Here is a 26,867-nt window from a genome sequence, read left to right as displayed (position 1 = left end):
TGAAAATCATTTTGTTTGTGTATTTTTGTGATCCTATCAGTCATATATTAGCCAATGTTTTACTTTATTTTTTCATTTTTGTTGTATAATTGTTAGAAGCAAATGTGTGTCATTCTATCTGTAAAACAAACACAACACTTTTGTTCTTAAAGTAACATTACTACTCAATATCAACGAAAATTTCGTACAATGTTTTGTAAAATAAACTTAACCAATTAAAAATCAGTGTTCCTTAAGGCCATTGCCGAAATTTCAACGCCATATGTGGTCTGGTAAAATATATATTTGTAGATCAAAATGCTTGTTAGCTCATCTATTTTTTGAAAAAAAATTATGAGCTATTGTCATCACCTTGGCGTCGGCGTCAGCGTCCGGTTAAGTTTTGCGTTTAGGTCCACTTTTCTCAGAAAGTATCAATGCTATTGCATTCAAACTTGGTACACTTACTTACTATCATGAGGGGACTGGGCAGGCAAAGTTAGATAACTCTGGCGTGCATTTTGACAGAATTATGTGCCCTTTTTATACTTAGAAAATTGAAAATTTTGGTTAAGTTTTGCGTTAAGGTCCACTTTTCTCAGTAAGTATCAATGCTATTGCATTCAAACTTGGTACACTTACTTACTATCATGAGGGGACTGGGCAGGCAAAGTTAGATAACTCTGGCGTGCATTTTGACAGAATTATGTGCCCTTTTTATACTTAGAAAATTGAAAATTTTGGTTAAGTTTTGTGTTTAGGTCCATTTTATTCCTTAAGCATCAAAGCTATTGCTTTCATACTTGCAACACTTACTAACTATCATAAGGGGACTGTGCAGGCAAAGTAATGTAACTCTGACTGGCATTTTGACAGAATTATGTGCCCTTTTTATACTTAGAAAATTGAAAATTTGATTAAGTTTTGTGTTTAGGTCCACTTTATTCCTACAGTATCAAAGCTATTGCTTTCATACTTGCAACACTTATGAACTATCATAAGGGGACCGTGCAGGCAAAGTTATGTAACTCTGACTGGCATTTGGACGGAATTATGGGCCCTTTATACTTAGAAAATTGAAAATTTGGTTAAGATTTATGTTTTGGTCCACTCTACCCCTAAAGTATCATAGATATTGCTTTCATACTTGGAACACTCACAAACTAAGGGTACAGTAAAAGGACAAGTTGCATAACTCTGGTTGTCATTGTTACGGAATTATGGCCCTTTTTTGACTTAGTAACTTTTAATATATGGTTAAATTTTGTGTTTCGATCCACTTTACTTCTTAAGTATCAAGGCTATTGCTTTCAAACTTCAAATACTTTCATGCTATCATGAGGTTACTGTACCTGGCAAGTTGAATTTTACCTTGACCTTTGAATGACCTTGACTCTCAAGGTCAAATTATTAAATTTTGCTAAAATTGCCATAACTTCTTTATTTATGATTAGATTTGATTGATACTTTGACGAAACTACTCTTACCTGACATACCACAATAGACTCCACCCAAACCATCCCCCGTGCCCTCCCCCCCTCTGCCCCCCCCTATTTTTTTTTTTTTTTTTTTTTTTTTTAAGATCATCTCACAAATGACCACCACACCCTCACACTATACCCCCACCCCACCCCCCCCCCCCCCAATTTTTTTTTTTGATTTTTTTTTTTTTTTTTTTTTTTTTTTTTTAATCTCATCTCACAAATTACCACCAAAATAACCCCCCCCCACCCATTTTTTTTTAAAACGGTTATGTTTGAAATACCGTCCAACCATCGCACCCAAAAAATACCCCCCCCATCGCCCCCGCCACCCCCCCCACCCCCCCCCCCCCTCCCCCCGCCCCCTATTTTTTTTTCTTTTTTTTTTCGCTTTTTTGGAAGATAATGTAATAAATGTCCACAACCCCACACTATAAACCCCTCTTCACTCCACCCCTCCCTCCTTTGTGATTGAAAATGAGAGTCCCTTCACCTTTGAAAAGAAAATAGATGAGCGGTCTGCACCCGCAAGGCGGTGCTCTTGTTTTTATTATTGTTTTGCATATTTAATTTCATTTTAATTTCCTGCAACGAAATCTATTCATACGACACATGAACACAATATGGTGTTCGTGTGTCGTATGAATAGATGTATTCGCGGGAAATTAAAATGGAATTAATTGTGTTAATTGTGTCACAAATAAATAAAAACGAGCATTTTGTATCTACAAAAAGGTATGTAATCATACCACATCTAGCGTTGAAATTGTGGCTATTTCTATAAGGATCACTGATTGTTTAGGTGTTAACTTTATTTTACGAAATACTTTATGAAATTTTCGTTGACTTTGAGCGTTATAGAGACTTTAAAATAAATATGGAATTAAATTAACATAGTGCATAAAATTACTTTAACAGTCGGAAATTATTTTATCCTTTTTTTCTATGAACGAATTTAACGAATTAATAGAGTTATTTTGTGCAAGCATGAATGACACATGAAAAAACATAAAATTGTGGTAGGAAAGTTAATTTCATTTTTGTATGTAGTATGTTAGAAACATTTCCATTACCATCATCATCGTATCCATGCCTTCTTGTTTAGCAAATCATATGCATATTCTTCTTGGTAACAGATTACTCCAAAGCCTTCGAAAAAAATGTTCTTAAATTGTGTTAAATAATTGAAAAAGTTTTATCACCAGTTATTAAGAACCTTCCTGATTGAAAAAATAGAATGCAGAACAGAGTAACCATTTTCATTAAAAAAAAAATCACGAGTTTTGCTTTGGGAAAACTGAATGCATGTGTGTACAGTGTTGTCCCAGATTAGCCTCTGTAGTCTGCACAGGCTAATTAGGGAAGAAACGTTTTGCCTAAACTGGTTTTAATCTAAAAAGAGACTTCCTTGAAATGAAAAACACAATAAAGACAAAAGTGTTGTCCCTGATTAGCCTGTGCAGACTTCACAGGCTAATCAGGGACGACACTTAAAACACATGCATTTTAATTAATTCTCTCAGAGTGCAGCTCAAATGTGATTCTGTCTGGACTGCATGATTGTGTTTCTTTGGGCTGATTGGCTGAATTTCTTTGAATTCATGAACTGACCTGCATTGCCTTATATAATGCTCAAGTTGCCTTAACTGTGCACGCATTACTCGAGATGCTGATTTTGCAACAGCGTAAGCTTTTTTGTGGTGGCAAATGTCTTCTTGCAAATACTTAGTGATTGCCAGAAAACTATAGCAATCAGACAAAGATGTTGCTATGGTTATTAATAAATGGGTTTGTTTCATACTTAGCAAGTCAGTACAAATGGTAATGTAATGCCCTATTTTTACTGTAGAAAGCATTGTCTATATTTATGGCAGTTTGAGAGTTATGTCGCTTACTGACACGCAGGTGACAATATGTCAATAACTGAGGACATGATAGCAGAGGTTGATGAGCGACGAAAGGTCGCTGAGCTTGAGAGCGAACCTTCAGAACTTTCGGACCAAAAGAAGGAGGCTTACATAGATTTGATCATGCAAATGGATAGGCTCGAGGACGAGCGTGAAAAACGCTTTGCTGCTTATAAACAGAGTGAAGGTATTAGAGCAAAATGAGAAATGGCGGCCATTTTGTTTTGTATGGCTGCCATTTTGAAAATTGCATGATGGGATGGATGTTCACTAACACTTGAAGTCTTTGTAGTTGCACGTTCTCTAACACTGGTGTGTTGTTTGTGGAATGTGTATTATCTGAACTTAGAATTTATTCCTTTTCAACATTGTCTAGTTTTATATGGTCAGCAATATGTTCCATTTTGAAAAAAGAGTATATGGAAAGCTGTTGCTTGACTTTTCTAATTGATATGAATGTTAGAGTGATCAAAATCACAACATTATTATCCATATGCACATGTATATGTAATTTCAATTTTAAGCATGTTATATACATTTAATTAATGCATGTGTTAAAGTTTTAGTTAATTAATGTAAATATTTCAGAATGAAATTTTCTTACGTTTAGAAAAAGTATTGGTGTCAAAATACATGAGGGATTAAATTTAACTGTGTACTGTTTGGGAATCACTGGAAGAAAATATTTATGCATGTATTCACATCCACTAAAAATCTAAATGTTGTGTATCTGTTAACATCAGGGATCATATTTTCCGGCAACATCAATCGGTCTGGATTTAACTGGGGAAAATACGTCCGAAAATTTATACCCGAAATCATGACAAATTACGTTAAAATATATACAATTGATTTTGCCATTCATGAAGGTGGTATAATAAAAGTACAAGTTAAATTCCCTTAGACATTTTTTAAACGGTAAATACGAGTTTTCTCAATTGGTTTTATCATTTGCTATTTCATTGTTGTTTCGTGCACGGACTCTGCACGGACTCTAGATGAGTCAATATACGCTCCGTGTTTCGTGTGCTGTTTTATCTAACTTATTTTCATCGTTGTCAAATATTAATTATCTGTGTGATTTGATACCACGCATCTAAACTTTCGGTCGTGGTTATTCAACAACAAACAATAAAGTACACGAATTATTTCGATTCTAACACTATTTTTACTAGAGCTTTATACAATGTATATTATTTTTCTTGTGTACTAGTGTGAAGTTCCGCCCATAAAATAACTTTCGGCTGTTCTGTCGATCAGATCCGCGACTTTCATTCATTTATTGCCGGATTATTACGATGGTGGAAAATGTATCGGCATGTTTTGTTTAGTTACAGCGCGTGCTTTCAGTGAACAAGATCCGCCCACAATTATTGCAGAATATCCGATTTTCTTCTCTGTTTATATGAAAGTTTACTGTTTCATGCATGAAATGCACAATTTCCACGAGGATCACATCAAGATTTTCATCTCCGAAGTAACTGTCAACGATTATATCGTGGACGAGTACACATTACGGACCGATTAATTAGTGTGCTAGGTATAAGCCATTGAAATTATCGATTGATATTGACACGGGTTATTCACGCATGACTAATAAACAACAGCGCGAATCTTCGCTGCTTGGGGTCATACTAGTCGGCTGACATGCAATAAACTGGTCCTGACCGGTTTAGAGACTGCAGCGAATCGAGATAAGAATGTAAATAGGGGGTGTTAGCATGTTCACTGTGTAATCGATTTCATGACATGCGCATTTTAGCAAACAGAATAGGACCGACTGTTAGGGATTTTCAATCGGTCTTTCATGACCCCAATCGGTCTAGGACCGACAAAACCGAAAAAAATATGATCCCTGGTTAACATAGTTTACAGTGTTGACCCTTTTTAGTTATTTTGTTATGGTGGCACCCTTCTCTAAACTTAGTATGTACAACAACTGTTGAAAGTTTTTTTAGTTTATTAGAATAAGATAAGAAAAGACAAGTTTGTGTATAATGTATGACATATAAAATAGACTTAGCAACTTATGTGTTGAATTTATAAGAGTTAATTTCATGTTAAATTCATTTTTCATTGAAATAGAAAAAAAATACACATGCATTTACTTCAAAAGAATGTTTAAATGTAAAATTAATGCAAATTTTACAAACTGGACAGCTAATCAATATTGTGAAAGAAAACTATGTTAATAATGCTAGCCTAAGTTGTGGCATTGAACTCTGTAGATTTTTTTCTCTGAACATTAAATTTCATGGATTCACCAAATAGTTTTTATAATGACTGATATAACACTCCAGAATGAAAATTCCTTGGAAATTTTAATTGCAATGTTGAGAGGACTAATGAAAATCCTCAAAAAATTGTAAGGGACCAAAGAAAATCCTCGAAAAATTGTAAGGGACCAAAGAAAATCCTCGAAAAATTGTAAGGGACCAAAGAAAATCCTCGAAAAATGTAAGGGACCAAAGAAAATCCTCGAAAAATTGTAAGGGACCAAAGAAAATCCTCGAAAAATTGTAAGGGACCAAAGAAAATCCTCTAAAAATTGTAAGGGACCAAAGAAAATCCTCGAAAATGTGTAAGGGACGAAAAGAAAATCTTCGAAAATGTGTGTGGGACCAAAGGAAATCCTCGAAAATTTGTTTGGGATGAATAACATTGGTATAAAAGTCCTCCAAAATTTATGTTGGATGTACAATTTAGGTTTGACAGATTGTGAAATGAGCATGAAGAAGAGCATGTGTTTGTATTTCATATTAATTTAAAATGTACAATAACAGCATGTATACATCAATAGTTTGTTGATAATTGCATGTATCGTTGTATGTTGAATGTTGTCCTCGTGTAACCATTCACAGTTTATGACTGCAATACATGTTACAGTGTATCATGCAGTTTGAAATCATTTTTTAACTTTGTTTCTTGCTATTATGTAAGGTGATTTTCTTAATGAAAATCATGGTTCTTATTTATTTTCAGAAGGCAGTTGTATTTGTTCTTTGTTATTGAAATGTATATTCTGATTGTTTAACTAAAGAAGATATGAAAACGTAGATATTTAACATCCTAATACTTGTTGTTGTGGCAGCTGTAGACATGATAATAATTTATTGTGTTGTTTAACAATAATACAGCGATAATTAATCTGCAACATGCTAAAATGGGTCTCATGCTCTATGGAGCCACTGTAACGCTCCAAACAAGCCTGCACATTCTCACTTTCTGGTCAAGAAAGACACTGTTCTGATAATGAAACGGCGTGAAATGCAACCATGCCTTAATTTATAGCAGACAGGGTAGCTCCAGACCAGACTGTGCCATGGTCACATTCAGCTTAGACCCATTTTTGCATGAAGGGATTCCTTTGGTATTGTGTGTGGTATTGGGTGTCTTACATAGAACTCACCTGAAATTTGTAGAACTAGAGGACAGTGCTTCAGTCAATGAGGAGGACTTTGTACCGGAAAAAAAGCAGAAAGACGAAACTGTTTTTGCACGTATTGAGGTCCTAGGTTACGAAGCCGAATTGAGGAGAGCCCCTCAGGTCCCTCAAAATGACCTTGATCTGGAGCATCAGTCTCAGAATGAGGCTGAAGAGCCCAACGTTGAACAAATAGAACCCAAAGTAGAGGAAATTGAACCTATAGCTGAACCGCCAGTTGAGTCAGTGCAAGGTAAACTCATGCATGGATGTTTCACTATATTTGTGGCCATCTTTTAACCTTGCATGATGTTTACTGGATCTTATTTAGATTGACTTTCACAGAACAATGTAATTTACCATGGTATTTTTCTAGCAATCTTCTTTTGTGTGTGACTGTTCTTTATTAGTTACTCTAGCATTTGTACTTTGAACCATGGTAATCACATAAAAGTATGGAAGAAAATTATCAAGATGATGTAAAATGTTGAAAGAGAAGCGCAATTAAGTCTGAAAGCATGTGTTATGACAAATGTTATCAACTCATCTTCCTGCTTCTTAAAAATATTATTATTTTGGATATATTCCAAAATCAGGTTATACTATTTTTTACATTATTTACTAACTACTAACTGTGCTCTTGCGATTATTATTTTTATTCCACTAAAACTGTTATACATGAATGCCATTGGTGTATTATGGTGGCTTATTACAGCTTTAAACAGTATTATGATTGTATTATGAGTAGTAGCACCTTACATTTCTGTAGTTAATGAATGTGTTTCTTTTCCCATTTCTCATATTATTATCCCCTGCAAAAGGCATAGGGATATAGAATTGGCGTTGTCCGTCAGTCCATCCATTTGCCAGTCCATCCATCAGTCAGTCCTTCTGGCATAAAATTTATTTTTCGCAGGGGATATCAATTCAACAAATTCGCTTGTTTTGTATTGATTTTTTTGTCTTTGATATATTGCAGATAGAATAGAGGCTTACAGTTTATTGATGTTTTGAGATTGAAACAAGGCCCTGTATTCATTACACATATGATTCTAGAAACTTCTGAACTTGTTTCTCATGGCTGCTGCATTTCAGAATGTTTCAACAGAAGGAGGCCTATATAATATTCGTTATATGTTTGGATTTTGTTTTCTTTAAAATATTTGATGATATGATCAGAATTTAAAATAGTTTCAAATTAATATATCTTTTGCAACCAAACATGCTTATTATTAACTTAAGCTGTTAATGGCCTTGGTAGAACAAATAATTTTTATTCACACTTTTAAACTAATAAACCATGATAAAAAACATATTTGTAGAAATTGTTTTAGCATGATATTTGCACCATTCCAAAGATATTTAGATATATATTGGAGAATTTTAACTTGCTAATATGTAATACTCGACATTTGCTATGCTGGTGGTTGTAATATGTATTTGTATTGTATATATCAACATATATTCACCAACAATGACAATTTGGGTTTATTATCCCCCGCCATCGGCGGAGGGATATTGTTTTGGCAACTTTCCGTCCGTCCGGAGCCATATCTTGGAAGTTCTTTAGCGGATTTCATTGAAACTTGTTATGAGTATATATATGGATAAGAGGGTGATGCACGCCAAATGGCATTGTACACCATCTGTTAATAACGGAGTTATGGCCCTTTGTATCTTGAAAAAATGCTTTTTTGAGTGTCAAATTTTTGTGTCTAAAAGCATATTGGCGGGGGATATCAATGCAACGAATTTGCTTGTTATATATTGCAATTTGAATAACCCATCAGCGTCAATTATATTATCTATATGTTTATGATTCTTGTACTTTTAATGTTAAAATTCATGTACTTTTAATAAATCATTTTTAAATCAATTAAAATCCAACATTTAATTGTTTTCTGAACAAGAATTTTTTCTTGAAAATAGTTAAACTGACAATATTTAAGTGATATATGTAGTATAGAATATTGACATTAACTGAATCCCTTTCCTTCAAATATCAATTTTATCTGTGCCAGAATGGGTACATTTTCAATAACCATATCAGTTTTTTTCTGACTATGTATGCAGCTAAAACAAGCACCACTTGTTTCAACATTGCAGACGCAAATGGTTAGTATGGTTACTTGTTTCATGATTGCAGACACAAATGGTTACTATGGTTTCTTTTTTCGTGATTGCAGACACAAATGGTTACTATGGTTACTTGTTTCCTGATTGCAGAAAGAATGGTTACTATGGTTACATGTTTCATGATTGCAGACACGAATGGTTACTATGACGAGGAAGGGCCTCAGTCTCCACCCCCCAGCCCCATGGAGAGTGTTGTCCCAGGTATAGAGAGCACCTAGCTGTACTGTCACGTCTTAACATGTAATCTGTCTGTCTGTGAACACTCTGTAACCATTAAAAAGCACTCTGTACTGTGACCATGTGTCAGTCACATCTTAACATGTAATCTGTCTGTCTGTGAACGCTCTGTAACCATAAAAAAGCACTCTGTACTGTGACCATGTGTCAGTCACGGCTTAACCTGTAATCTGTCTGTCTGTGAAAGCTCTGTAACCATTAAAAAGCACTCTGTACTGTGACTATGTGTCAGTCACGTCTTAACCTGTAATCTGTGTGTGGATGCTCTGTTACCATTAAAAAAGCACTCTGTCACAACTCTTAATTCATGATCTGTTCTAACTGTGTTCTGAGTTACCTGTACTGCGATAGTATTAAATCACGTCTTAATCTGTAACTTGTGTGTGAACGCTCTATAGCCATTAAAAAAGCACTCTGTAATGCATATGTTTATAGCTGTGTTCCGAGAATATCTCCTGTTTTTCGCAGTGATTATGTGAAATCATGTCTTGGCCTGTAATTTGTGTGTAAATGGTTTGTTTCTATTAAAAAAGGCACTCTGTTTCACCTGTTAAGCCATTATCTATTTCTAGCTGTATTGTATGACCTGTAAACATCTTCCTTCAATTACTTGGGGCAAATATTAACTCACATTCTAACCCCTTATGTCAATTAGTGCCCAGTCTTCTCCCTTCCACACTATTTTGCAATACTTTGGGATACAGCAACATGTTTAGTACTAACATTATATTGATGCTGATGACATACCTGTTTTTACAAATATCCAGTATCAGTGTTCACATTTTGGAGGAATAATCATTTCATTAGTTGGAACTGTGAAAACTTGACCAATCATTTCATTCGTTTGAACTGTGAAAACTTTATCAATCATTTCATTAGTTGGAACTGTGACAACTTGACCAATCATTTCAATAGTTGGAACTGTGAAAACTTGACAAATCATTTCATTAGTTGGAACTGTAAAAAACGTTACCAATCATTAACCAGGTTTACTGAATTAAAAAACTGGTTATTAGATTGGCGAATGTTGGCGGGCGGTCGGGCGGGCTGGCGGGCGGAACAAGCTTGTCCATCATTAGACGGTGTGTCGCTCAAAAGAATTATGTCGATATCTCCAAGGTCAAGGTCACAATTTGAGTTTGAAGGTCAAAAATGGCCATAAATGAGCTTGTGCGGGCCATAACTTTGTCGTTCATTGTCAGATTTTAAAATCATTTGGCACATTTGTTCACCATCATTAGACGGTGTGTCGCTCGAAAGAATTAGGTCGATATCTCCAAGGTCAAGGTCACAATTTGAGTTTGAAGGTAAAAAAAGGCCATAAATGAGCTTGTCCGGGCCATAACTTTGTCATTCAATGTGTGATTTTAAAATCATTTGGCACATTTGTTCACCATCATTAGACGGTGTGTCGCGCGAAAGAATCACGTCGATATCTCCAAGGTCAAGGTCATAATTTGAGTTTGAAGGTCAAAAATGGCCATAAATGAGCTTGTCTGGGCCATTACTATGTCATTCATTATGACATTTTAAAAGCATTTGGCACATTTGTTCACCATTATTGGACGGTGTGTCGCGCTAAAGAATTACGTCAATATCTCCAAGGTCAAGGTCGCCACAACTAAAACTATGAACAATCAGTAACAATGCACATTTTGATTTTGAGTCGTCTCTCTTTATCAGACTTTTTATGCCCCCGGTAGGGTGGCATATAGCAGTTGCACTGTCCGTCAGTATGTTAGTATGTGTGTATGTCAGTCTGTCCGTCTGTCCGTCCGAAAAAAACACTAACGTTGGCCATATCTTTTGCATTATTGAAGATAGAAACTTGATATTTTGCATGCATGTGTATCTCATGAAGCTGCACATTTTGAGTGGTGGAAGTTCAAGGTCAAGGTCATCCTTCAAGGTCAAAGGTCAACAACAAAGGTCAACAACAAAAAAAAATTCAAAGCGGCGTTCTCATGAAGCTGCACATTTTGAGTGGTGGAAGTTCAAGGTCAAGGTCATCCTTCAAGCTCAAAGGATATAATTTTTTTTATTTTTTTTTTTATTTCAAAGCGGCGCAAATTGGGGGCATTGTGTTTCTGACGAACACATCTCTTTTTTTTTCTAATTGAAATCAAGGTCAATTTTACACAAGGGGGTTAACAATACACATTTTGAATTGTCTCCCTTAATCAGACTTTTTTTCAACTGAAAACCTGGTTTTGTGACAATTTTGTCCCTTGTTTCATTGATTAAAACTGTAAAAACTTGACCTTTGCAATGATGCTTTGTAATGATGGACTATTCTTTACATTTACCTAAATCTCCCTCACTTTTAAGATAAAATAATCTTTGAAATTAAAAGAATACAAAACTTTCACTCAAAATGTCCATCCTTGTAGTTTTAAAGCTCATGTGTGCCTTTGTGACTTTATTTGGTTGTTTTGTAGAAGTGTGATACCCTGATAATTATTTCTAGCAGAGTATAGATCTTTGCAAAATCTGTGTGTTACCTTTTTACTTCTTGCGTGTTGCAACTTGAAAGCATTTGTTCAGCCAAAAAATTGTGTTTGTTGGCTCGTGTTATGCTTATTAACACTTTTCTCGTCTGCTTATTATGCATGTTTTTCTTTTTATTAGAAATTTAGTTTTTCTTTGTTTATGTTTAATGTTTGTAAACATGCAGTTGATATACCACAATTATTATGGAACAGTTATGGAATTATTGCCGATTTATTGAAGATTATAGATAAAAAAGTTACTTGTGATAATGCAGCATCACTGTAATAATTTTATGAGTTGATTGTGCATGTTTTTACTGACAAAAATAGATAATCATTATAAGTATGAAATATTATAAAGTATGAGATCATATTATTCTGTGCACAATGCATTCATTACACAAAACATTTAAATGTGCACTTTAAAAAATAGGTCAGAATGTTAAACAAGTTTGACTGCCAGCACATCTGTTGACTAAGGTGCATTAGTTGCTGTCTAAAAGCTTTACATTAAAAAGTGCTTTCACGCCGTTGCTGTCAGCTATAGTTAATGTCTGACACTACAAAATAGAGGCATTGCTTTATGCATCACTGATGCTGGTACTGAGAGTAAGTCTCGTACTGGTTTGGTGTCACCAAGGGGTCCACATTCATATTAGCTAAATGGATTCATTGATTGCAAAAAAGAAAGATCCCAGAGACATGTGGCTATGAAATAACTTGCCAATGGGCAAACTACTTTGTTATCTCCCGCCATAGGCGGAGGGATATTGTTTTGGCATTGTCCGTCCATCCGTCTTTCCGTCCGTCCGGCTTTTTTGTGTCCGGAGCCATATCATGGAAGTGCTTCAGCGGATTTCATTGAAACTTGGTATGAGTATATATATGGATAAGAGGATGATGCACGCCCAATGGCATTGTACATCATCTGTTAATAACGGAGTTATGGCCCTTTGTATCTTGAAAAAAATGCTTTTTTGAGTGTCAAATATTATACTTTTGTGTCCAGAAGCTTATTGGCGGGGGATATCAATTCAAGGAATTTGCTTGTTTAGATAAGAATTCATTGAATCAATTAAACTTTCCTATTGCCAATCAAACATGTTTTATTATTTTTATGTTGTGCATCACCCAATGTATGCTATATATATATTGATATATGTATAAATATTTTATTCTTGAAATCTCATACAAAATGGAAAGAAATATGCTGTGACCTTCCTTATTAAAATGTTATTTTCAGCACATTCATTTTTTTCATACATTTTTCTTTGCATACATCTATTTATCAGTATAGTTACTTGGCTATGAATTAATATTATAACCATTCCTTCTTTGAATGATATCATTTATATCATTTGTTATAATATTTTCAGCTTTTTAAATTTTATTGACTTAAACATTGTGTTTAATAGTTGTTATTTTGTAAGTACACATCTTAACCCTTTCAGTGCGGGAACCGAATTTTAAAGGCCTATGCAAACAGTTTGGATCCAGATGAGACGCCACAAAACGTGGGGTCTCATCTGGATCCAAACTGTTTGCTATTCTGATAGTATTCTTTGAAAAAAAATGAAGAAAATGCTTATTTTACAAATTCAGCAGAAGACATTTTAGCAGACGACAAATTTCCCAGCATGCAAAGGGTTAAAAGCAGGAAAATGTTCTCTGCATGCTGATGTACTGATGAAAGCTTCTGGATAAAAAATGACATATTTTTGTTGTTGAAATAACAATGTATATGAGACACTGGGAAAATAGGGCCTAATGCATTTCATACCTGATTACCCGGTGCAGTCTGCACAGGTTTATCAGGGACAAACTTTTGAACTAAACTGGATTTTCAGTAAGAAGATACTTCCATTAATTAAAAAAATGCCATTAAAGCAAAGTATCGCTCCTGATTAAGTGTGCAGACTGCACAGACTGATTGGGGACAACACTTTCAGCACATGCATTAAGCCTGATTGGGGGGGCCAACACTTTCAGCACATGCATTAAGCCTGATTGGGGGGACAACACTTTCAGCACATGCATTAAGCCTGATTGGGGACAACACTTTCAGCACATGCATTAAGCCTGATTGGGGACAACACTCTCAGCACATGCATTAAGCCTGATTGGGGACAACACTCAGCACATGCATTAAGCCTGATTGGGGACAACGCTTTCAGCACATGCATTAAGCCTGATTGGGGACAACACTTTCAGCACATGCATTAAGCCTGATTGGGGACAACACTTTCAGCACATGCATTAAGCCACATTTTCAAAGTGCCAGGCTGACTTATAAACTTCATTTTAGAGTAATTTAAATTTATCTTTGAATCTTTGTATATATTTGGATGTAATATGTTCATCCCAGAGCATACTAAGAGGTGTTTCACTGGGACAGCTTTCATTTAATTGTTACAAACCACAATTATCATGGCTCTTTAAATTGTTCACCATTGGTCACAACTTAATGCATGCTATCATTCTATCCCATTATGCTTGCAATTTCCAACCAACCAATCAGCCGTGAGAAATGAGCAGGATATTCTGCAAGCTATTTCGGAGGAGGCAAAAAAGGGAGAGGCAAAGGAAGAAGAAAAGAAACAGCCGCCAAAGAAACCAGAGCGGCGCCGGACGCCTCCTAGGATCGAACTCACCGAGTCAGAACCACCAACAGGGGAGGCTGACTATGAAGAAGAGGCGAGCGAAAAAAGAGAACAAGAGCTCGGTAAAGATGAAACTGATGCAAAGACAGAAGGAAAAGTAGCTGATGTTGCAGTAGTTGAGGAGGAAGAATTCATCTCGGAATCTGTGACCGAAATTGAGGAGATTTTCCAGGTTTCCGAGGACGGTGTGCATTGGAAGACGGTTAAGAAGATTACCACTATCACACCTCGAGGCACAACAGAGAGGGTGGTTGTTCTGGGAGGTATACACTACACGTTCACCCCATCCTCTCTCTTCAGCTTTCAATGTTGTCCTCATTTAATGGCGTGATTCTTTTGTTGTATGCCTCCACTGAGCGGGAAGCAATGAGAATTGCACTTGTCCGTCCATATGTATGCCTCCAAGCCTCCTTTTTGAACACTCTTTAACTACAAATTTCACAGTTGACCTTAACGCGTGATGATTGTAAAAAAGGGAATTGAGGATACAACAATTTTGGGCAGAATTGTGGCTGTTTGTGTGGTTTTCCACTATGTCATATTTTAACTAGTCACCTTAAGCTTGTGTTTCTACTCCTCTTTTACTAAAAGGTGGATCTCTGTCAAAAATGTTCAGTTGCATAACCTTAATATGTAAATGATCGTAAAGTAAGGTATTTTGGCTGTGATAATTGTTTTGCAGAATTGTGTCCCTTGGTGTGTTATTTAGATTATTGAACATAAAGGTTATTTTTTCTAAACATGTCTTTAATTGCTGGTTGAATGGCGCTCAAGCTTTCAGAGTTGAATGACCTAAATATTTAGATGATCATCAAATAAGGAAGAGTGCCTGCGACATGGTTTGTCTAAATTATGGCCCTTTGTTGTCTAAATTATGGCCCTTTGTCTTGTTGTCTACTTCAGAATATATAGTGGATATGCCTGTCACAAAACATGTGTAGTGGTGGTATAATCGTCTGTGACTCGTTAATAGCTTCATACTCCATTTCTAGGTGTTCAATCTCAAGCTTTTTCCTGCTCATATCTTTATCTTGCGCACATTTTTTCTTGAATTTAATGCTTTGGACTTGTTTGATATTGGATCCTTACCATTTAATATCATTTTTATATTACTGATATAAATTTTTATTATGTTTTTGTGTACCGGGTCTCCATTTTGCCAATTTCCTTGTTTGATTTCAAGCCCTTGTGATCCAGATTTGCAAACAACAGTCCAATGTATCGTTTTTGATTGATAAAACACACCTATATTACAGTTACTGTGGTATTGTACTGTTATACATTGCTGTATTAATAACAATACAATTTTAACAAGATCATTATTATTGATGTACTATACACTTAACCTTACATTTAATATTGTATCTGTGTTTGTTTTTCACAAAAAAACACTTGATAACACTTAGAACTTCCCAATTTAATAGAAAACAATCAATTAAAAGGAGAAATTGAGACAATTTACCGTACTTTTACTGTGTTAAATTTTAAGAAAATTTTGCCTAACATTGCTACAGTTTTTAGTCAATTTTGAATCTCAAAATCATGAAGATACTACAAAAATATTCCCAAAGATATATTATGTTATCATAATATATCATAATGTAATTAACCATATTTCTGTATGCAACTTACTTGCTTTCACACAGAATTTTTTTTTTGCTGTTTTTTTTTTGCTGACAGTGTTGCTTAATTATTTTTTATAGGTTTTATTTCTTAACGATGTCCTTGGTTTAGTCTTAAAAAAGGTTTTAAGCGAAATATGTTATTAAAGAAATATGTAATTTAATTTGTCGTTAAAATTATGTAATAAAATATTTCATTCAAGAAAAATGTCATTTAAAATATGTCATTAGAGGTAAATGTTATTTTATATGTGTTATTTAACATATGTCATGAGAGGAAAATGCCATTAAAAAATATATGTCATAACAAATTTGTCCTTGGAGCAATGTGTCAATTAAGAAATATGTCATTCAAGAATTATTTCATTAAATATGTTTGTTAAGTTAATGAATATATATATATATATATATATATATATGATTTTTGTTGTAAAGTTGTTGTTCACACTATATTTATTGTCTTAGTTTGCTGGAACCGTGCATAAACTGTGTTGCTGTTTAAATCTGATTTTGTATTGTTTCAGGAATTTATTAGCTTTGTTTTTAGCTCACCTGTCACGAAGTGACATGGTGAGCTTATGTTACCGTGTTATGTCCGGCGTGTGTGCGTGCGTCTGTCAACAATTTGTTTGTGTAGACAGTAGAGGTCACAGTTTTCATCCAATCTTTATGAAATTTGGTCAGAATGTGTATCTTGATAAAATCTGGGTTGGGATTGTATTTGGGTCATCTGGGGTCAAAAACTAGGTCACTAGGTCAAATTATTGAAAAACCTTGTGTAGACAATAGAGGTCGCAGTTTTCATCCAATCTGTATGAAATTTGGTCAGAATGTTTATCTTGATGAAATCTGGGTTGGGATTGTATTTGGGTCATCTGTGGTTAAAAACTAGGTCACTAGGTCAAATAATAGAAACATCAACAATTTGTTTGTGTAGACAGTAGAGGTCACAGTTTTCATCCAATCTTTATGAAATTTGGTCAGAATGTTTATCTTGATGAAATCTGGATTGGGATTGTATTTGGGTCATCTGGGGTCAAAAACTAGATCACTAGGTCAAAAACTAGGTCAAATAATAGAAAAACCTTGTGTAGACAATAGAGGTCACAGTTTTCATCCAATCTTTATGAAATTTGGTCAGAATGTTCATCTTGATTAAATCTGGGTTGGGATTGTATTTGGGTCATCTGGGGTCAAAAACTAGGTAACTAGGTCAAATAATAGAAAAACCATGTGTAGACATTAGAGATCACAGTTTTCATCCAATCTTTATGAAATTTGGTCAGAATGTTTATCTTCATGAAATCTGGGTTGGGATTGTATTTGGGTCATCTGGGGTCAAAAATTGGGTCACTAGGGCAAAAAATAGAAAAACCGTCAACAATTTGTTTGTGTAGACAGTAGAGGTCACAGTTTTTATCCAATCTTTATGAAATTTGGTCAGAATGTTTATCTTTATGAAATTGGGTTGGGATTGTATTTGGGTGATCTGGGGTCAAAAACTAGATCAATAGATCAAATAATAGAAAAAACTTGTTTAGACAATAGAGGTCACAGTTTTCATCCAATCTTTATGAAATTTTATCAGAATGTTTATCTTAATGAAATCTGGGTTGGGATTGTATTTGGGTCACCTGGGGTCAAAAACTTGGTAAATAGGTCAAATATTAGAAAAATCTTGTGTAGACAATAGAGGTCACAGTTTTCATCCAATCTTTATGAAATTTGGTCAGAATATTTATCTTGATGAAATCTGGGTTGGGATTGTATTTTGTTAGTCAGGTGAGTGATTCAGGGCCATCATGGCCCTCTTGTGTATATTTTGAATATGTTGTTAAATATCTTCATACTTATATTTAATATTAATAAATCAAAATGCTATCATGTCATTTGTAAATCAATGATGTTAATTCTGTCACCAATAATGTTAATTCATTCTGTCACCATTCATGTTACCATATAATTCATGCTAAAAATGTGAACCTTTTATTTTCAGAATTTGATAGCTAGATGTTTATCATAAATTAATCAGAAAATGATGTTTTAATTAGGAAGAGTGCATGTTATTTCTTTAGCTATTGCAAGGTCTAAATTCCAGCTTCAAATATTGGTTGATAACAGACATATTTGTATACAAGTCATATTGATTTATTGGACAAGCTATACTGTATTCAGATTAATTCTTTCCCCCATAAGAAGTAAAGTGAAAATGGCTATGTGCAAACAGCATAAAAGCAGAGCAGCATGCGAGTAACTGTTCAGGTTTAATGCTGTTTGCTGCTCATCAGTAACTAAGGGTTGGAAATGAAACCTTTACAACTTGAAATTAGTAAGAAAGGTATTTAATTGAATGTAACTTTCTAAGAAGCTATAAATGCTTTGCTTCTAGTAGGAAAATATCAATTTTAGTCTTATTGTTCAATATTCAGCCCATGGAAATAACAGCTTATGATATATTTAACAAGAATTTTCAATGGTAATTATTTTGGTCACGTTCTGGTCAAAATGGGGCTTCATTCACTTGCTTTAAGTGTTGTCCCAGATTAACATGTGCAGTTTGCACAGGCTAAACAGGGATGACACTTTCTGCCTAGACTGGACTTGGTAAGAAGAGACTCCCATTGAAAGTGTCATCCATGATCATACTGCGTGGACAGCACAAGCTAATCTGGGACAACACCTAATGCACATGCATTAAGCCTGGGACAACACCTAATGCACATGCATTAAGCATGGGACAACACCTAATGCACATGCATTAAGCCTGGGACAACACCTAATGCACATGCATTAAGCCGGACAACACCTCATGCACATGCATTAAGCCAAGCTAATCTGGGACAACACCTAATGCACATGCATTAAGCCAAGCTAATCTGGGACAACACCTAATGCACACGCATTAAGAAAAGCTAATCTGGGACAACACCTAATGCACATGCATTAAGCCAAGCTAATCTGGGACAACACCTAATGCACATGCATTAAGCCCCATTTTCCCAGAGTGAGGTTTATATATCTTTTATTTGAGATTATTGTTGGTATTGAGAATTTCCATAGTTATGGTGGGACCTTAACATTTCGTGATACCAGTTAGTTCAAACCTTGCCTTCTCCTTTCCAGAAACTGCTGCCACCAAAGAGAGCGCCATCGATCAGCTAGCTGCCCGTCTGTCGGAGCCCAGGGAAGGTCGTGACCCCTCAGAAGACAGGCCTGAAGGGGAAACTGGTGTGTAACTATAAATAGAATCCATGTGTCATGTGACCCAAGTCATGTGGTCTGGTCAGCTGACCTTGTCATGTGACTAGCTCTCATTGTCTGTTGGCAAGATGGTGGATTGCTTGTTTAGAATATTGTATGGGTTTTCTGCTATATATAATCATATGCCCTTAACAGTTTTTCAATTTTTTTTGCTCATTAAAATAATATAAGGTACCAGTCTGGTCATGGCGATGCAGTCTTTGTAGTACTTTTATTGATATGTGTTCATAGTTATACCCCCACAAACGAAGTTAAGGGGGGTATATACAATGTAGGAGTGAACTTGTCGGTCGGTCGGTCTGTCTGTGGGTCCGTATTAAGTGTCCGCTCTCTAATTCAAGTAGTTTTCATCCCATCTTCACCAAACTTGGTCAGAAGTTGTATCTACATGATGTCTAGGCCAAGTTCGAACATGGGCCTTGCCAGGTCAAAAACTAGGTCACGGGGTCACTTAATGCGTTTTTTAACATTCAGCATGGTGTCCTCTCTCTTATTCAAGTAGTTTTCATCCGATCTTCTCCAAACTTGGTCAGAAGTTTTATCTAGATGATCTGAAGGCCAAGTTCGAACATGGGCCATGCCTGATCAAAAACTAGGTCACAGGGTCACTTAGTACGTTTTACACATTGAGCATGGTGTCCGCTCTCTATTTCAAGTAGTTTAAATCCGATCTTCAACACACTTGGTCAGAAGTTGTAACTAGATGATGTCAAGTATGAACATGGGCCATGCCGGGTCAAAAACTAGCTCACGGGGTCACTAAGTGTGTTTTAAACCTCACCATGTTGTCCGCTCTCTAATTCAAATAGTTTTATCCTATCTTCACCAAAATTGGTCAGAAGTTGTATCATGATAATGTCTAGGGCAAGTTTAAATATGGGTCATGCCGGGTCAAAAACAAGGTCACGGGGTCACTTAGTGCGTTTTAAACATCACAATGTTGTCCGCTCTCGAATTCAAGTAGTTTTCATCCAATCTTCACCAAACATGGTCAGAAGTTGTATCTAGATGATGTCTAGGTCAAGTTTGAATATGGGTCATGCCGGGTCAGAAACTAGGTTATGGGGTATCTTAGTGCGCTTTAAACCTCACCATGTTGTCTGCTCTCTAATTCAAGTAGTTTTCATCCAATCCTCACCAAACTTGGTCACAAATTTTATCTAAATGATCTCTAGGACAAGTTTGAACATGGGCCATTCCTGGCCTAAAACTAGGTCACGGGGTCACTTAGTACGTTTTTTAACATTCAGCATGGTGTCCACTCTCGTATTCAAGTTGTTTACATCTGATCTTCACCAAACTTGGTCAGAAGTTTTATGGAGATGATCTTAAGGCCAAGTTAGAACATGGGCCTTTCTGGGTCAAAAACTAGGTAAAGGGGTCACTAAGTGCGTTTAAAAATTGAGCATGGTGTCCGCTGTTTTTTGTGAAGACGACATGCAAAATATTATGTGTCTATGCGGCATGTGGTGGTATTCGTCATGTCTGTGACAAGCTCTAGTTATTGTTTATTTCACTATTTTGTATGTATGCTTAGACTATTGAACATTTACTGTATGATGATAGAACCAGTCTAATATCACTGCTAGAAAGCATTTAGTTGATCACAAAGCATTTTATGCCTAACAGGACCATTATATTTTATGAAAATGTTCAGTTTTTCAGTTTAAGTTTTACTTTGGATTTTTAATAAACTTGTAGACCAGTTTAAACACTCTTTTTTTGCATGTTCTAACACTGAACTTGATAATCGTATCTAGTTTTGACGTTCTTGTTTTGAATTTTTCTAGTAACACAAAAAATGTGTTTGACTACATGTGTGTATGCTACAAATATTGGCTAGAGAACGAAGAAATTTTTAGTTGAGGTTACTTATCATAATCTTAGGCTCAATTGAATTTTTATGTGAGTGTATTGCGTCTGATTTTAGCTCACTTGAGCATGAAACTCTAATTTTAATGAAACTTTGTTAAAATGTTTATCTTGATACTCCTTGAATCTGGGTCACATGTGTCCGAAATCTAGGTCACTAGCTTAACTATGGACAATTTGTTTTCTTTGAACTCAGGTGAGCGCTCTAGGGCCATCATGGCACTCTTGTTTTTGTTTTTTGTAATTGGGCCAAGTGTTGTCTGTGAATGTTAGATATACAATCTGGTTTACCCGCAATCATAGCCTTGTCTTATGCTCAGGAATAAAAGTAACAATATGCTTGAATTCCTTTTTAGTGGGAATTTTATGTAAAAAAAAAGAAAAATATATCGTTAAAAAATATTGAAGACAAGTAAAACTCTATATTTTGTTGATAATTTTGTATAGCAGATTGTCTGCTGAAGGAAGCATTTTAACATAAAATGTTGTACCATCTATGCAAAATTAAGTGCATTGAACTAACAGTTTTTGGGTGGTGTAATTTCAGGGTACTACCATCTTATAATCTTATGCTTTATTAGTTTGTAATTGTGGGCATTATGTGTATAAGGCATATTAAAGCACATCAATTTATCCTTTCCCACTCAGAAGTAAAGTAAATATTGACCTCTGCAACATGCATGAAACTAGAACATCCTACAAGTAACTCGCAGGCTGTTCAGGTTTTATGCTGTTTGCTGCTCATCAGTATCTTAGGGTTGGAAATATAGCCTATAAAATGTGAATCTATTAAGAAAGGTCTTAAATTTAATTAGATTTGTATGGGGACTACAAACGCGTCAAAGTAAATTGAGTATCTGACTGGTAGAGAGTTAAACATATTAAAACAACATTTCTTCATAGTGCAGTGCAATATTTTTGGTTTGGATTGATATTTACTTTTTGGCAAATCATTTTATCTGAGGTTTACATATTTTTGTGAAATGCGATACATATTTTTTTGTTGCGCCTGTTTATAAAAGTGTTCCCAAATTTATACATAATTCTATATCTGGCATAGTTTTACTAGTTGTATTGTCTGTTTTACATACAAATCATATACTTTATAATACTTTTAAATTTTTAAATGTTTAGAAGTTAGTTATATGTTAGTAGATTATATACATATGTTTACTTCATTGTTAGTAAATATAATATTTATGAATATTACAGATTTGTATAATCACAAAATTGGAAACCGAATGTAAGCCTGAATATGCTTCAAGAATGGGTTGCTGGGCAATGTTTGAAGAATAATTTTACTTTAGTCAATGATAACTATAAACCCAAGCATGGGTTTCAACCATTTATTTTACATTTACATAAAAAACGTTATAAAAAAATATATTAGACACTAATTGTTAAATTCTTTAAACTAAATGTACAAAGTATGTCAGAAACCAAGCAAGAGTCTAGTTTGTTACAAAAGTGGCCATTAGGTATGAGTGAAATCATACCTTACAAAAGCAACGGCTTAAGTCCTGGACAATTATCTTTGAGAACAAGAATCATATTCAGGCTTTATATAATCACTCTTTACTCTTGAATGATTGGTTTGGGGGTAATACCTTTGAGGAATGAACATAGAATAATTTTTGTGTGTGCAACAAATATTATATTCACATTTTCCACAGAATATTCTAATAATAAAATACAGATGTAAACAATTAGCAAGAACATTCATGGGAGTTCATTAAAGAAAAAGTGCTTATTAGATTAAACAAAGAACATTATATTTGTGGAAATTTGTTTAACATTTTTGAATGACTTGTAACCACTGTCTGTGCTTGTATTTTATGTTTTTGATGTGTTTTCTGCAATAAATAAGCTGCTACTGCCTTCAACCTTATTATTGTTTTATTTGCGGCCATGTTTAATGGCCGCCCTAGCCTGCTGCTCCCTCATTGGTCCATTCAAATTGTAGCTCCCATGATGCACATCATTTCAGCCAATCAGATTTCTTTGCTCATAGTTCAAACTAAAAATGTGCTTTTAGTATATGCACATACATGCAAAACATACATAATTGGAGAGAGTTGCTATGGATTTATTTATGGATAGAAGCACTTTCTAATGTTGGCGAGTTCACAAGTCATTGTATGTGTTGGTGTTGTCATTATTCTAAACCATTTGCTACTAAATAGCTTGGAATCATGCATGTCAGGATATAAAGCAACTTTAGACAAACATTGGAAAACTAGCCAAAAATACTTTCTATACTGACTTATATTTTTTAATCTTTATCACAATTTCTACTACATTTGCAAACCACATTTGATATTGATGCCTTTTCAATAAATTTTATTTTAAAATAATGCTTTGAAACATAATAATCTATATATTGTTGTTTATCAATTTAATTGGTAGTTATTCAAGTATTATTAGAAATGTCATTATTGTAATAATTTTGTTCATTTTGGCTTAATTTATTTTCGGAAGAAACTTTCATTTTGTATCATGGAGCTTGCTGCTCCTTAGTTGCCATGCAAACCAGCCATTTCATCTCATCATCATTCATTTTACCATTGATTGAGTCCAAATAATTTTGGCATTAAGAATTACATGGAGCAGCAGGCATAGTTTTTAATTTTAGTTGTACTTTTCCTGCAACTTTTTGTACCTTGGTTTGCGAATATAAGTTTCTGAGTTTGTATATATAAAACGTTTCTTTATTTCTTTTCTTGTTTATTGATTATGCAGTGTTTTGATTGCATTTTCTTATATCTTTGCATGGCTTGTGGTGACTGCTTACTGCTACATAGATACTATTAGTTTGTAAACTTTTTTCAATTTTTTGCAAAACAGATAACATTCTTAATTGTAATGGCATGACTAACCAAGGAAGAATGACTCCTTTATGTATTTGACATTTACTACTTTACCCTTTCCCTCTCAGAGGCAAAGTGAAAATGGCTATGTGCAAACAGCATTAAACCAGAACAGCCTGTGAGTAACTCGCATTCTGTTCAGGTTTTATGCTGTTTGCTGCTCATCAGTATCTAAGGGTTGGAAATAAAGCCTTTAAAACTGAAATGTAGTAAGAAAGGTCTTAAATTCAATCTGACTTTTTGAGGGCTTCAAAATGCGTCAAGATACATATCTAAGTGGTAAAGTGTTATACATTATTGTTTAGGTATTTACAACAGAATTAAAAATTATGAAATCATTGTTATTTGTATAAAAAATATTTGCTTGTTTCTTGAAATGTTGTGTTTTGCAAAAAGAACATTCTATTGAGTTATTGCCACTGATAATATATTGAGTTTATCTTATTTAAATTAGCTGCTTTCAATATTGTGTTGCCTATGTGGTCAGCATTTTGGATAAAAAGTATTACATACAAACCACAATTCATTATTCTTTTTGTTAAGTAAACATATTGGCATACTGTAAATAAGTATGAACTTATATTTACTGTTATATTCCAAATTGCTGGACTGTAAACTTTGAATGAAGTTTGGCTAAACCCTTTCCCACTCAAAAGAAAAATGACCATAGCTATATGAAATCAGCAGTCACCTACAGGCTGTTTAGGTTTTTATGCTGTTTGCTGTTCATCGGGGTTTGAAACTAAGCCTTCAAAAATGTAAATTTTTCAATACAAAAATATCTTTAAATTAAACATATTTGATTTTTTCGAGTGACTGCAATCCGGTGAAAGGAGTGGGAAAGTGTTAACCCTTAACCACTAAGATACATATTTTGATGCATTTGTAGTCTCTTAAAAAATCAAATTTAATTAAATACCTTATTACTAAATTCAAGTTTTGAAGGCTTCATTTCCAACCCTTAGATACTGATGAGCAGCAAACAGCATAAAACCTGAACAGACTGCAAGTTGCTAACAGGCTGTTCTGGTTTTATGCTGGTTGCAAAAGCCATTTTCACGTTGCTTCTTATGGCGGAAAATGCTGAACAAATGTAGTCAGATCCTGTGATTGGTGACAGCTTGTATCTAAATTCTGTTGTGGAGGCCTATACTGGTTTGCTTGTTGAGCTGTTTGTCAACATAATATGGCTGCATTCTGGGAAAATATGGCTTAATGCAAGTGTGCAAAGGCTAATCAGTGACATCGTTTTCGGCACAACACATTTTTGTTCAAAGGAAGTCTTTTCCAAACTTTTAATCTAGGTGGAAAGTTTTTCGTGCCCCGAGTAGCCTCTGCAGTCCTTACAAGCAAAACATTTTAGGCAAATGTATAAAGCCATGATTTGCCAGATTGTTCCTGAAATGCTTAGTTTAAATTTTTGCTTTTACTATTGTTTATGGATGGTTAAATGTGTCTGGAATGTTCCCTTCTCTACCTTCCACTAGCCATAAACAGAATGTCATGTTAGGGTGTCAGATGATGGAAAAACTAGACCAAACTTTTTCTAATAAACAAAACTTTTTATAATAGACACAATAATGATTGGATAATGTTCTTAAATTATCAATATTGTTGCTATATTCTTGCATAGTTCTTAGCTTCGAGTTCTTGTTCTTTCTACTTGTTCATGTTGCACTTACAAAGGGATATTCTGCATTAATTGTATTTAAATTCTGGAAATAAGGTGTGATAAATTATCTAAACTGGTTTGGCTTAAAACATTGTCAATAATCAATATGGCTGTGAACCATCTGAGAAGGTTGCATTATTATACCCTTCAAATTAATATCAGTGTGTTGGATATAAAAATGCAGCTTGAACAACTCACGAAGCCAATTAATACGGTACAGTTTCACTATATTTGGCTTGGAGTATACGGCTCTTAACTATGGTCAATCCCTTCAAAAAATGTGTAATTTTCATCAAGTGTTAATCAAATCGTTACAATCTGTGCATGATTCTGGAAAAGTTCAACTATGATTGTTATGGTGTGATTTCTTAGAATGGGGAATGTTTGGGTGTTCTAAAGCCTGTACTAAAAATAATTTCTTGGACACCTACACATACAGTGACTGTGCCATACAACACAGTAAGCTATAATACAATGCTTCCATAATTTGCCAAGACGTAATATACTTCATGAAGTCAGCGTTTATTGCCCTTCAGTAAGATGAGGGGACGGAATGAAGTGACACATGCATGTCTGCAAATTAATGTAGCTTCCAATAACACTTGAGCTGTGATTCATTCTATCTAGAAGCTTTGAACAAACATTAAACTAGTTTCATGGACAGTACTGGTGAGTTGCTAAACAATGAGTGTGAAGTGTAAGTGATTGAAATTGACAGTGAGAGTATATGAATACAAAAATCAAGACAAAGATGCAGGGACAGAACAGATGATGTTTTGCTCTAAAAAATGCTTCTTTTATCAATATTCAGTATACAACATTTACTTCTTATCTCAATACTCGGAGCACAATATTAACTTCTTATATCAATATTCAGAATTAACTTCTTATATCAATATTCAGAACACAATATTAACTTCTTATATCAATATTCAGAACACAATATTAACTTCTTATATCAATATTCAGAACACAATATTAACTTCTTATATCAATATTAAGAACACAATATTAACTTCTTATATCAATATTCAAAACACAATATTTACTTCTTTTATCAATATTCAGAACACAATATTAACTTCTTATCAATATTCAGAACACAAGATTAACATCTTATATCAATATTCAGAACACAATATTAACTTCTTATATCAATATTCAGAACACAATATTAACTTCTTATATCAATATTCAGAACACAATATTAACTTCTTATATCAATATTCAGAACACAAGATTTAGCTGAAGCAAAGGCAA

At 34.5% G+C, this 26,867-nt stretch overlaps 1 protein-coding gene across 8 annotated transcripts in view; it reads left to right on the top strand.

Moving 5' to 3' along the window:
* The window catches only part of LOC127868048 (ankyrin-2-like), a 211,708-nt gene that overhangs the window by 120,784 nt on the left and 64,057 nt on the right, over window positions 1–26,867 (top strand). For all 8 annotated transcript variants that reach the window (XM_052409624.1, XM_052409621.1, XM_052409619.1 and 5 more), the window contains 5 exons: window positions 3,366–3,554; window positions 6,790–7,044; window positions 9,057–9,128; window positions 14,172–14,576; window positions 19,059–19,163. In XM_052409624.1, coding sequence (XP_052265584.1) covers window positions 3,366–3,554; window positions 6,790–7,044; window positions 9,057–9,128; window positions 14,172–14,576; window positions 19,059–19,163 — 1,026 coding nt within the window. The remainder of the gene's footprint in view (window positions 1–3,365; window positions 3,555–6,789; window positions 7,045–9,056; window positions 9,129–14,171; window positions 14,577–19,058; window positions 19,164–26,867) is intronic.

The sequence above is a fragment of the Dreissena polymorpha genome, chromosome 2, assembly GCF_020536995.1.
Source record: "Dreissena polymorpha isolate Duluth1 chromosome 2, UMN_Dpol_1.0, whole genome shotgun sequence".
Classification (NCBI taxonomy): Eukaryota; Metazoa; Mollusca; class Bivalvia; order Myida; family Dreissenidae; genus Dreissena; species Dreissena polymorpha.
The sequence above is the reverse complement of the archived record's forward strand: the minus strand, read 5'-3'. Positions and strand labels throughout refer to the sequence as shown.